Source organism: Pseudomyrmex gracilis, unplaced genomic scaffold (assembly GCF_002006095.1).
Source record: "Pseudomyrmex gracilis isolate BER0280 unplaced genomic scaffold, ASM200609v1 scaffold_135, whole genome shotgun sequence".
NCBI lineage: Eukaryota > Metazoa > Arthropoda > Insecta > Hymenoptera > Formicidae > Pseudomyrmex > Pseudomyrmex gracilis.
In genome coordinates, this window is record NW_018020719.1 from 228,842 (window position 1) to 242,490 (window position 13,649).

A 13,649-nucleotide genomic window follows, 5' to 3' on the forward strand; every position below is an offset into this window, starting at 1 on the left:
TCTTGCCAATACTGGCCCGATATTGGCCCTGTCTTCTTGCCAATACTGGCCCGATATTGGCCCTGTCTTCTTGCCAATACTGGCCCGATATTGGCACTGTCTTCTTGCCAATACTGGCCCAATATGAATGCCGAACACTGGTGAACAAACGGGCCAATCTTGGGCTGTTATAAAATACAAAAATGGGACAATACTGGACCAATTGTCAATATCGAGTATCGGCTATAAAGGTTGGGCCATTTTTGGCCTAGTAGTATTACTGGAAGTCTGTCGGCAATTCCTACATGGGTGTTATCACAAGAAAACTGAATGTATAACATTCGCAAGAGAAACAAAATCAAGGAACAAACAAAAAAAACGTCTTCTCGCTCCTTCACTCCGGCAACCAACTCCGTCGTCCTTTGTTCTCCGCTCTATTTTTTTTTTTTTTTTTTTTTAACGAACAACTCTCTCTTTGCCTCAAATATTAACACTGTTAGTAACAACAATCAATAACATTTGAAACAGTGATGATATTTGTGACACTGTTATTTTTTTTATTTTTAGTTTCGATTCGCGCGAGTTGCGCTACAAAACGTTTCAAAATATCGTTTCATCTTTATTCCTCACGAAATGTAAAGAATAAGATAATTGAATGATGAATTCGAATTGTGACAAATCTCTGTTTCCGCGATATCCTGGCACGGGGGGGGAGGGGGGGTTACTTCTTGGCTACGAGAAAAAGCACACCCCCGTTCGTCTTTTCGTCGGTAAGATCGGCGGCTTAGCAATGGCTTTTATCGGCTCGGAAACATCGCACCGGCTATGTGACAGAGTCGTTTCTCGATTTCAACGCCGATGGCGGTAACGACACGGCAATGCTCTCGATTATCGACCGCGTTGTGTGTGTCGCATGTATATATATTATATATGTGGGATGTCTCTCTGAAACTCTTGACACACAGCCGAAATGTGTGTGGTAGGTAGATTGGGATCAATCTGTATGGGAAAAAGTCGTGCAGAATTTTTGCAAAAAATTTGCAAATAGTTATTGAGACATTAACTGATTAATTACTTTAATCAATACGAGTGGGAATTAATCAACGAGCATGTGGGAAGCGATATTCCGACTCGCTCTGCGTTAGACCGCCGTGAGAATATCAGCTGATTAAGCGAGAAACCTTGTGTGTCACACACGCGCCGCCGCTCGTTGCTAAGAGATTGCATGAGTTTTTGCAATTTAAAAATCTGGTATAATTTTATACCAGAGTCTAGCCAATTGCTTTTTACGGGCCCATTGAAATTTATATTTAATTAATTATCATATATATTATTATCATATTATTAATTTTAATTAATTATCTTAAAAGCTATTGTGCGATTTTTGTTCAAAAATTGACTTTCGCTGCTATATTTACTTTTCTGTTTCAAATTGAATCCAATCTACCTTCACGTTTCGACTGCGTCGAAAAAAAGTTTCAGACACTCTGTATATCGTGTACGTAAAAAATTTATTTTTTTGTTTTTTGTCTTGTTATTTTTCGCATTTTACATTTTTTAGCGACTGATTTTTCAAAGTTTACTCACATTGTATTCCGTTCTCTCAGAGTTTAAATATCGATATATATATTGACATTGTGACGCGAATGAGTTCGCCAAACAAAAGTCACAATTTTCGACCACGCACGCATAAATTCGTGGGTCAGAGATCGTATTTTTTGCCTGCCATATATATATATATATATATATATATATATATATATATACTCGTTTTTCCCAAAACACACGTGTGTCTGGAAATTCGGATACATATCGGCAGTGACCGGAAGCCCGCGACGCGGATCTCGAATTCTTCGTGCTTAGGAAATTGGAAGAAAGTCACGAGGGTGTGAATTTTAATATCATCGCCCGTAGGGAAGCGAAAGAAGAGAGAGGAAGGAAGGAAATACTTCTCGCGCGCGAACGGACGCGAGAATTTTCTCTCCTGCGGAGATTTCTTCGTGGCGTATGACTTTAACACGCTTCGGTAAATCTTAATATTTCTGTCGAACCGTGTTCTCCTTATGCGCACACATTCGCGATATTTCGTCAGATCAAGATCGGGCAGTCCGACAATGATGTCGTTCACGCGAAGCGAACGCGATTTCACGCTGGACACACACACATGCACACGCACAAAACGCGGTTTTACTGTCGCCGCAGCATTTGCAACCAGCAAAAAAAAGCGAGTGCTTCAAATTTTAGAGAATACAACATACGATATTAAAAGTATAATATATATAAACATAATAAATATAATTAGAAAAACGGCAGAAACATCATAAAAATTAAATAAAGTTGGACCTTACAGCCTCTGGACCGCAGATGGTGGCAGTTTAATAAGTAAAATTTTCTTGGTGTAAATATATAATATTTTAATAAATATATAATATTAAAATTATAACAAACTGTATCGCAATAAAACAAAATATTTACGCTGTATATACGCTTCCTCTTGAAATTATATAATAATAGTAGAGAAAAATGGCAGTTTGAGGAAATAAAATCAGGTCTACGATTCGAATAACTTCTTTATTTATAAATTAATAATTAACAAGAAGATTCTTCGGGCTCTGTAGTCTTAAACTAGTGAATGAAATAAATTGGATTGTATAAGAGCCGTTTTGCAGGATGTTATGCAGAGAATGTGCTTAAATATATATATATATATACACATATATACACATATATACGTCGAAATAATTTTTTTTTCCTCCATATAGGATGCTGGATTTGCATCACGTATATACGAAGGATCCCGTATACCCTTCCTAACTAATTTTAAAATATTGCGGAAAAAAACTGCTCAGTCAGGAGTCGAATCTGGAATCTCCGGTTTTCCGGGCCGTCGCCTTTTCTGTTAAGGCCACCGAGGCACTTGGAGTTTGTCTCGCAATATTTAGCGCATCTATATCGAATATTGATCCGATAATGTGACGCCATCTTCCACCCCAGCGTGAATTTCTTTATTTTGATAGACGTTTCGACCCGTCTAATCGGGTTTTGTTACACGCCATTATTAGACTATTTAATATTTGATTAAAAACAAATATAGAGAATACTTGAAGAAGACCCTAATTACGGGTCGAAATCGTCTATCAAATATAAATAAAGAAGTTATTCGAACCGAAGACCTGGTTTTTTTTATTTCCTCGGACTGGGAATTTTCCTACTATTATCAAATATTTATGAGAATTATTGCGCAAATTTTATTATAAATCGCTTCACATAAATTTCTTTCAACAACTTGAAAAAAGAGATACTCGCGAACGCGCGACGGAGGAGGAGGAGGAGGAGGAGGACGTGTTGGAGAAAAACCGCGCGCGCGCGAGCGAGTTGATTGGATTTGCCAAGTCGGAAAAAGTTAATACATTTTCAACAACCACCACCTCCCTCCCGCGGATACGCGCGAGGGTTAAGGTCATTAATGATATAAAAACGGGATGAGGTCGGCGAAATACGAAGATAAACAGTTGGTAATTCGTTAGCGAACGTCCCACTCGAGGCAAAAGTCTGTAACCACCACCACACCCCGGGCGCGGTGCGAATATAATAATTTTAATTTGCACCTTGTGTGCTTGTTGCACACCTCTCTTACGGTCCTTTTTCCCCTCTTCTTCTTCTTCTCCCCCTCTCTCATTTTATACTTGCTTAATGACGTTCGTCGTTGTAATTATTCGACGGCGCGCCCGTCGTCGCTAACATATAATTAAAAAAGTCGAAAGTGAACACACGCGGCGCAACAAACTGTGTGCTGGGACGACGGATTGCGGAGCTCGCGGAAAGTCGCGTCTATCTTCTCTCACTCTCTCTCTCTCTTCTTCCGGAGAAGAGAGACGCAACGCAGCTTCGTTAAATCTTAATTCTAATCGTTCTCGATTTGCGTACTCTCTTTGCTCCCACGTAATAAATAATGAGTTGAAAATGCGCGCGAGTATTAATTTTTTTTTCTTTTTTTTTTTTTCCTGACGAAGATGGGAATCGCGTCCCGCTGACTGACGTCGATCGTTCTTGAAGATATTTAATTGCAATTTCGAGACGCACACACTTCTACTTGAAATTTGATGATTTTATAAACAAACTCTTATTTTATATATTCACGAAGATACTTTTTTTTTTTTTTTTAATTATATAATTAAAATAAATTTGAATTTAAAATAATACAAGTCGTGTGCCGTATACAAATTTTGTGCACGCGCTGCGTTTTACAAAACTTGACTTTTTTTTTAAGTCAGGAAAAAATAAGAGCTGAAAATTGCAATTTATCAAGCGATATGCACGCAACAATTGTATATATTTTTTTTTTTTTTTAGTTTTTGGCGTGGAGTTTCTTCCGGTGAATCTTTCGTTTTTATTTCTCTCTCGCGCGCGCGCGCTTTCCCCCCTTCTTTCCCTCCCCCCCAGCTCGAAACGATCGGCAAGATAGAATTCCCGTTTAACTTCGGAAATATTGTCATCGCTATAGGTGGCGACACCGACCTGACAAAGGACACGGACATTTCGAGAGAACGAATTATTATCCGTGTGTCGCGTGTTGGAATCTGAAAAATTTCTACGATCGATACGATATCGACGGTTTTTTTTTTTTTTTTTACATACAGGTTTGATCTTTCGTTCGTTCTGGCGGCGGGCATAATAATACAAAAAAAAAAAAAAAAAATGCGTTTTGGAATGTTAGAAACGACAAGCGGTAACGAAGTGACGATCTGGAACGTATCCCGAAAACGACGCGAAACGTGTTTCGCCTTTGCAAAGAGGAGACGCCAAATCGAGAGATCCATCGGTCCGAGAATGAGCTCGAGGAGATCCTCAGACAATGAGGAGACGCCCGCGAGAGAATCGGTATGGGCGGGAAAGCTTCTTAAGTTAATGCCCCGTGGTCGTCTCTGCTGACAAACAATTTTTTCCCCTTTCATCGGGGGATATCGCGGTTGGCCGATCCGTCTTTCCTACTCGATCGTAAGAGGTACGATTACAAACAGATCGAGTTTGTCACTTATTACCTTTTTCTTTTTTTTTTGAGAGAAAGAGAAAAGAGTATCAAGAATGGTTTGTGTCATTGTGTCTCGAGAAATTCTCAAATATTTGTTTCTATTTAGTTTTTGTACAAATATATATGTTTTTATATAATGTTGTTAATGTATTAGTAGTTATGTGAAAGTTTCATTTGTTTATTTAGCACAAAAGGATCTGTTTGCGGTAAACTGAGTGTGCAATGATCTTTGGTTGTGTAATCAGTAAGAGTTGAAGTAAGATAATGTGATGTTTAATAATTTTATAATGAAGAATGTTTACAATCACAATTTTCTATATTGAAAACAGTACTAAGAAGTGAGAACTTTCCTGTTTGATATGAAGAATGAACTTGTCTGAGATACAAGAGAAACAGTCTTATCTTTAGGAAAATTTAAAGAAGTTTTTTGTGTTCCGCAGAAAAAGTCAAAGTTTTTATACGCAAGGATACTGCGCACACTGCGCAGTGTCTGTGTATGAATGTGGCTGCAGTCCTGGTCAGGACGCAGTCTTGGTTCAGTGTGCCTCCAACAGTGCTATCGTAGGCATCGGCAGTCTCTCAATCTTTGTAATCTAACAAAGAAATATTTTGGTGGCATATGTGTGTGTGTGTACATATATATATCGTACAAGATCATCCTATTTCTGTGTCAAAAAATTATAATAGATCCTTATAAATTTAATAAACCAGAAAGCTACCTGTGTGTGTTGGTTTCTCCGCCAAAATGGTATGTACTCTGATTCTTCTCTTTTGATTCTACAGGTAAATGTGCAGTGGGGCGAGATGATCCATTATGACAGCTTCTCATTTCATATTTCCTCCCCTATATATGGGTCAGGATCAAGTTTCCACACTTATTAGAGAACTATGCCTCCACTCTTAATGGTTTCATATATATATAGTAGTGGGGTAATGTCAGAACTGTCTTTATAATTGTCTCATGAATTAATAATACAAATCTATCAATGTGTATTTTGTGCGAATATATGTAAGGGATATTCTTTTGTAAATTGAAAATTATGTATGTACGTGGACATATATTTCAATATTTCAGTACATTATTTCTTATTCAACATGTATTATATTAATTTAATAGAAATGAAGATGGTATTTTGTTGTGCATACAAGAGGCAATATCTCTTGCTCGAGCGGATAGTTGCACATTTGCCACTTAGGCTGTAGCATGGTACATATGAACCATATTTCTATACCCTGCCATAACAAAGGGGCCAGACCCTGGGCAATACAATGGCCCTTTCTTCCTCAGATTGCCTTACTTCATAAACCTATTAATATTTTTCTGCTATATTAGGGCTGAATTTCAGTTAATAGAAGATATCAAACTCGCAATGTATAAATTCAGATGTGTTTGGAGTTGGCAGGAGTGTTCGATGGATTGCGTTATAGGTTTTGTGGATCAATACCACACAAATGGTCTGCGCAACAGACCAATAGGGGTTGTGCATATATACATGTACACGCAGAAGTGCATCCTTCTGCGCAGCCAAGAGATGGTCTATAGTTTTTCAGCTATGCTCCACCCTTATAGTTCCTTACAACGAAAAAAAACCTCCCTTAGCTGTTTAATTGAGAGATATGACTCACCACAGAGCTCCATCGATCCAGCATCCCAGCATTTCTTTCTTTGTTAGCAAATCCCAGCTCTCTTTCTCTCTCTCTTTCTGTTCTTTCGCAGAAATATAACCACATGAAATCAATAATGCTAAGTATTCTTGATGCAGACCCATATTCTTGATGAAAGTAATAGCTAAGCAATTTCTAATTATGAAGATTAATTAGAAATGAATAGATATTACATATATTATGTTCAATTGTATTTTTTGACAGCTGAAAATTAGTTTGGACAAAGTGAATAGATATTACATATATTGTGTTGAGCTCAAATGTATTCCTGACAGCTGAATTTTGGAGAAATTTGTATATTTTGTCATATAAAAAAAATATAAAAAATGTTATAACAAACAGATTTAGATTTAACAAAATTTGTTTCTTTGCTGTTCCAGGCTGGGGCTAACCATGTCCACTAAGAAGCACCGTGGGCGAAAATTAAGTATAGATAACAAAATAGCACATGAAGGCCATAATAGATAGAATGAGCGCATCTCGGCAAAACGAAACACGTTGCTTCAATGAGAACTCTCCCAGGCCACCGGTGCCAGGTAAATAGGAAGCAAGCTTGAATCAAATAGGAGGGTAACCATGTGCTCTAAAGCATATGAGAAAAAAAAAAAAAAAGATAGATTGCACTAATTTCTGTCTCTTTTACTTTCACAGCTGTGATATAGTGTTTTAGTATTTTTTATATTTATACATCTTTTTAATTGAAAAAAAGGTAAATTACATGTTTAAGTAGAAGTTTAATTTATGTGTTTGGTTTCTTAAAAAGAGTTAATTTATTTGTATACTTGATGTTATTCTACAGATGGGTATATTACGTTTAGGATATTTCCTAAACATATTGTACATCGGTATTTGCTTCCTTCAGGAGAGGAAACAGGAAGCTACGTCAGTCGGATCCGTCCACAGAGCCCCGCTCTGACACCTAGACGATCTTCTTTTGCAACACCGCAAGCCACTGATGGTTACGATGTTTCCGCGCCATTGGGATTCGAACCGGAGGGTTGTTGCGGAACCACTACCATGGAGAGCGATTCACCGCCTGCTTACGCGCGGTGGGCGAGAAATCTGCACTCCCTGCTAGAGGATCCGGTAGGATTGGAGCTATTCAAAAAGTATCTCGACCAAGAAGGACATGTAGACCCGCTAAATTTCTGGTTCGCCTGCGAGGGCCTCAAGGAGCAGAAAGACACGGAGAAGATCTCGCAGCTAGTGAGGCTCATCCATCGAAGGTTTTTTCTCAGGTCGCACTTAAGCATACCAGAGGAAGTGATGAAGGAAGCGGATCGGCGGGTAAAAGAAGGTCGCACCGATCAGAAAGTGTTTGACATCGTGCAGTTGGAAGTCGAGCGGCTCATCAAGGAGACAACATATCCCAACTTTCTTCAGTCCGATCTGTACCTTCAGTATGTTCAGTCTTGCCAGAATCCCGATTCTGGCGGTTGTCCGAGTTCAGGCTCAGGCAGCCGTGAGATGTCCATCTCCTGCGGACCGAGTTTGCTGCCTACCGTGCACGAGGATAGCGAGTACATCGGTACAATACACAATTCGTATTCGGTTGGCAGCACACCCGGAGAATTGAGACTGACCAAAGATGTTCTGATGGCTACTCAACAGAGCAGAGCGATGGATCTTCGGCCGAGGCCAGAGGCGTTCGCTGGGTAAATCGCATTTTCTTTTATAAAGCTCTGTTGTTGCATCTCAACAAAATATCATTTGTCACTCGTAATAGAATGCTTCGGATTCAGTCCTGGAATGAGCGCCTCTAAAATAACACCGTCTTTCTCCTCTTAAAGGCTTGATGTGATGACGAAATTTGCATAATCCAAAATTATATATTATTTGTTGAGTTCACACATTTAATCACATCAGATTATCCCGCAATACTATCGATATATTTCCAGAAAATACAACTCTTCATTTTATATTCCCTAATATTCCAATAGTTTTTGTTTCACAATTATGTTTTTTGTTTTCTATTTGCGAGATTAACCCTCTCGTTTTTTTATTTGCCGTTTTTTATTTAGTTGTTTTTGTTTTGCCGTTTTGCGTGGCATTTGTAGCATTTACTTGCAACACGGGGCTAGTCCATATCACATGCACGTATCCAGATTGCACGCACAATATTCCTCCTACAACCCAGTATCCAGACAGGATTCTGAGCTTCAGAGTTTGAGCAGTGATGCACGTACCGAGGTGGACAATTTGTCCGTTAACGACGGATCCATGTAAGTTTTCTCTTTTTTTTTGTTTTCCACAATTTTACACAAGCGTTCTTTGTTTACTTCGCATCCCCCCCCCCAAAAAAAAATGTAACTTTTTAAATTCTTATTTTTAACCATTCGTTGTTCGAATTTTGTTATAATTTTGGTTTTTTTTTAGAGTTTAGTCGATTATTTTTAACAGTAATTTTGTTACCGTCCGCAGCAGCGATGGGACGAGCAACAAATCGAAAAGCAAAAAGCAATACGCGAAGCAATCCGGTAGGGCAATTAAGGAATCAGCGAATTTGAATCGCGAGCTCATGTCGCACCACGTTGTTCCGCGAACTCAGCGTATGGCGTCACCGCAACAACTCCCGGCTAAGCAGTTCGCGGAGATGCTCACCCATAAATTGGAAGCCCTCGCGCGAGAACAGAGAACTCAGGAGAAACTGGACAAATATTTGCAAGAGAATCTGGCAAGCGGTGAAGTTCCGTTAGAAACGGTAGGCGGAGCTCACAAGACACTAAGCGATACGTTGAGGGAAAAATTGTCCGTTGAAGAAGATAGCGATCAGGCGATTCTCGACGAGCACGTGTCCCGCGTCTGGTCGGATCATACGCCATCGAGATCGCCCAGGCTCTCGCCCGAGAGAAGACGACCCGCGCACAATTATCCACGACCTTACAAGCAGAGGAAAGAGAAAGACGTGGACTCCACATTTTCGGTAGATAGCGGTAATATTCACGACTTCCAAGAAGGTGATCTTGCCGGAGCTGGTTCCATGAGTTCGCTAGGCTCGCACTTGCCCAAATCTAAATCCGTGCCATCCGATTATGCTGACTCCCTCCACAAACAGGATCTGTATCTTCAAGGTTAATTTATAACATTTTGTCGATTTTGAAGATTGTTACAGTCAGGCGAACATTTTTTGAACAGTCAATATTATTAAAATTAATTTTTTGCGTAGGTCACGAACAGAGATTCCGAAGATCGGATATGACGAGACGATCAGCTACGAAGAAATCAATGACGGAATTGACGGATAGCGGAGTCAGCGTTGTCAGCGACGTTCCGCCTTCTATAAGCAAAGATATGCGTTTGATGACGCGATATAGAGAACCGGAGAAGAAGGTGGATTTGAAGCACAGCAGTCGTCATGGGAAGAAATACGGTTCACGTAGTGGATCTTTAGAAAGACCAAACAGAGAAACGTGGAATATGGGCGTACCCGCTCAACCGTTTGTTGCCGATCCGGGAATGCCACCTTTAACGCCACCTCACACGGTAGATCCAAATATTTCACTTTTTTTTTTTTTTTTTGTTTTTGTTTTGTTTCGAATAAGAATTTATATTTATATATGTTACAATTTATATCTAGTCTATACAGTTGGAAGAGACGTGTAGGAGGCTGATGGAGGAGAGAGCGCGCGCCAGTTGCAAGCAACGACACTTCAACGTTTCTAAACTGGCGTACGATTCCGCGACGCAGTCTCAGCCATACGTCCAGTCCAATCAGTCCACCTTGAGGAAACCGAAACAGGATGCGGGTGATTTCACCACCGTTGTGTTCAATTTCTGTGACGAGCAGTTTCCTTACAGGACTAAAATTCCTGGTCGCAACGTCACTTTGAAACAATTCAAGGAGTACCTTCCGAAGAAAGGAAGCTATCGGTAAATAAAATTCGCGCGTTCAACACATCATCGAGATGTTGTGTTTTTTTATTTTCTACTTGCTTTAAATTTTAAACCGAATCATGACTTTGTTCGTTTGTTTGTTTGTTGTTGTAACAGGTACTTCTTTAAAACGGAGTGCGAGGATTTAGATACACGAGTTATACAGGAAGAGATAACGGACGATACCGAAGTTCTACCACTATGGGAGGGCAAAGTAATGGCGCAAGTTAAGGCACTCGAGTAAATAGACTGAAAATAAAAAAATTTTAAAAAATAAAAAAAATAAAAAAAAAAATAAAACGAAACTGGGACGAGAGAAACGCGCAAGTTTTGACCAAGTGCCGCAATAAATATTATTTAAGAGATTTGCCATTTTAATGGGCAAAACCCCCCCGATGCGCACGTTCGGTATTTATACATGTATACATAATTAACGCTTGTTGTCACGCGGCCTATTCTTTTTATTTCTTTTTTTTTTCTTTTTTTTTCTCGTAATTACCTAAGAAAGTAGTTTTACTCGGTGGGAGAAAAAAAAACAGATATTACGAATCAAGCAGTTTATTATCGTTTTGCGCAGAAGAACGCATTGAAAGGAAGAGAGAGAAAACAACGGCCTCACGTGAGAAATTTTTTCTGTCTGTCGAATATTCTCTCTGTAAAAGAAAATCTCATCTCTCTTCTAATTGCTTCCAAATTTTTTTTTTTTTTTTTTTTTTTTTTTTTGTGTCGAAGTCACATACGGGCATGTTCCGACTTTATGACGCTTCTTCGCCCAAAAATTACTTGCTCCCGATTAAATTCTCGTCGCTTAATTCGATCACAACCACAGAACTGCAAATCTTTATGAATTATAAAATTTATCCGCAGCCTGAGCGCAAACAAATAACTGAAAAAGTATATGTTGTAAATTGTATTAATATTCAGTAAAAATTGTTACAATGTAAAATATAAATAAATTGTTTAAATTGTAATATATTCGATACAATGTTACATTTCTCATTTCGTTAATAACAAGATCGTCAGGATAATAAAAAGTTGTAATTGCATAAAAATTCGCAGTCTGGTTCGTCGTCTAGAAATTTAAACGTTTTTTTTAAACTTCCGGACATCTTCGGGAGTTAACGGGGTTGGTATCTGTTTGAAAATCCGAAAGTGACATAATTCCGGAATTACGCCCGTATCCTTTTCTTACTTAGGGTAGAAAAAGTTCAGTCTCTTTTCTCTAGTAAGATTATTTTATCAACGAATTTTATATAGTGTACAGCTTTTTGCGCAACATTGCGTGTTTCATTGTACATAATTAGCATATAGTGATTTTTACGACAGACAACACACAATTACGCTTCCCGTTGGTGCGTGCGCGGACTTTGCCGAACAAAAATTCGTTCGTTCGATTTTCGTTTGGTTTGGTGCCGTCATCAACATTTTTGTCACGGCGGAGCGGCATTGGACGGGAAAACGACAACGCGCGTCGTTTTATCCGAAAATAACTTCGATGAGCACATTTTGCGAAATGTCTAAACAATTTCTTCCTTTCGAAGACTTCCCATAGATCCAAACGACTGTACAAAGGTCCGCGTAGTTGATCGCCTTAGTAAGATTCGCGTAAAACTCTACATTAGACTTATAGGAGAGGATAATTATTACAAATTAGCGTCTAAGGGAAGTATATTACGTGTATTATTATACGCAAAAAAAAAAAAAAAAAAAAAAAAAAAAAAAAAACAATAAAAGACGCGTTTTGTCCAATATACGTAATATATTTTGTACATGCGAGAGATACAGTTGTAAGAAATATGAAATTGAAGAGAGCAAAAAAATAACGAATCATGGTTTTTTTTTTCTTTTTTTTTTTTTTTTTCTTTGTTGTATTACTGTTACCGTCATTGTCGCATCGTAGTCATCCGAAAATTGTGGGAAATTTTTAAGCTCGTTGAGTTTAAAAGCCTGATGCACGTATGTTTAATTAAGTAACGTGCGTTAAAACACACACAAGATACGCAATTGGCACGGAATGGCAAATGCCGGTAAAGGAAAAGAGATCATTAGCGTTTTAGAGTGTAATAATGTTTTATCAGGTGCGAAAATATGTGCCTTTTTAGTGCGGTAAGATCGAAATATAAGCCTAAGAAAAAAAAAAAAGAAGAAGATTGAGATATTTATAAATTGCAGTACAGGGGCCCAATCCTGGTAGAAGAAAAATAAATAATATCTGTTATTATTTAATAATTCTCTTGTGAAATTCCCAAAATACGTTAAATGAGGTGTATTTCCTTATACTTTGTCTTGTCTAGTACATCTGGTAGAATTTTATTTAACTCTTTCAGTCCTCTCTCTCTCTCTCTCTCTCTGTCTGTCTTATACTAGCTCTCTGGATTATTCGAATTAATTGTAATGCAAATTTTACGATAATATGAACTATTTCAAACGTTCGATTGTATATTCTAACGAAGACAAGTGTAAAACCTGTGTATTTAATCTACTTTACTTTTCGATTTATTAAAAAAAAAAAAAAAAAAAAATACATATACATATCGTTTTCCAGATTGTCGCGTCGTAAATTCTATTATAAACACACAATCCCTTTGAAACTGTGAAGAAAAAAAAATCCGTCAGACTGAAAGAATTAAATTCAACAAATTTATATGCACACAGAAAGCGTTAATAAACAAAACAAAAAAAATTTGTGTAAAATCTGCTTTTCTATTGGGTGGCCTCAATCGGTGGTTGACAAAATCTTTTTCTCTTTATTATTATTATTAATTGGTTAACGACGTTTATATGATTCGCCGAAGCTCGCTTGCTACGTGTGATCTTATGTTAGAAAACACAAAATAGAAGTGACGTATATACATATATACAAATTGTTTAGTTAGAAATTCGATCTAGCCGCCGTCGCAAATTTATAAAATGCTGAAAGCAACGCTTTTGGTTAATAATAATGAACTTTTGATTGTACTGATCATTAATTATCATGAATGACAAAGTGTTCCTGTACCTAATTAAAAACAAAAATCAATTATTATTGTATATCAAAACTATTGGAAATAATAACGCGATTTTCACTGGATTAAACAAAATACCTACTCTGTTTATACAC

At 38.0% G+C, this 13,649-nt stretch overlaps 1 protein-coding gene across 6 annotated transcripts in view; it reads left to right on the top strand.

Annotated features, from left to right (window-relative positions):
- Window positions 1-13,644, top strand: part of LOC109856767 (axin) — a 37,716-nt gene extending 24,072 nt beyond the window's left edge. For 2 of the 6 annotated variants that reach the window (XM_020432402.1, XM_020432403.1), the window contains 7 exons: window positions 7,057-7,212; window positions 7,539-8,331; window positions 8,734-8,898; window positions 9,098-9,747; window positions 9,843-10,159; window positions 10,254-10,546; window positions 10,667-13,644. In XM_020432402.1, the coding sequence (XP_020287991.1) occupies window positions 7,125-7,212; window positions 7,539-8,331; window positions 8,734-8,898; window positions 9,098-9,747; window positions 9,843-10,159; window positions 10,254-10,546; window positions 10,667-10,793 (2,433 nt within the window). In that variant the 5' untranslated portion in view covers window positions 7,057-7,124 and the 3' untranslated portion in view covers window positions 10,794-13,644. Of the gene's footprint in view, window positions 1-4,681; window positions 4,985-7,056; window positions 7,213-7,538; window positions 8,332-8,733; window positions 8,899-9,097; window positions 9,748-9,842; window positions 10,160-10,253; window positions 10,547-10,666 lie in introns of those variants that run through there. The other 4 variants (XM_020432404.1, XM_020432405.1, XM_020432406.1 and 1 more) reach the window with 4 other exon arrangements.
- Window positions 13,645-13,649: the final 5 nt, after the last annotated feature.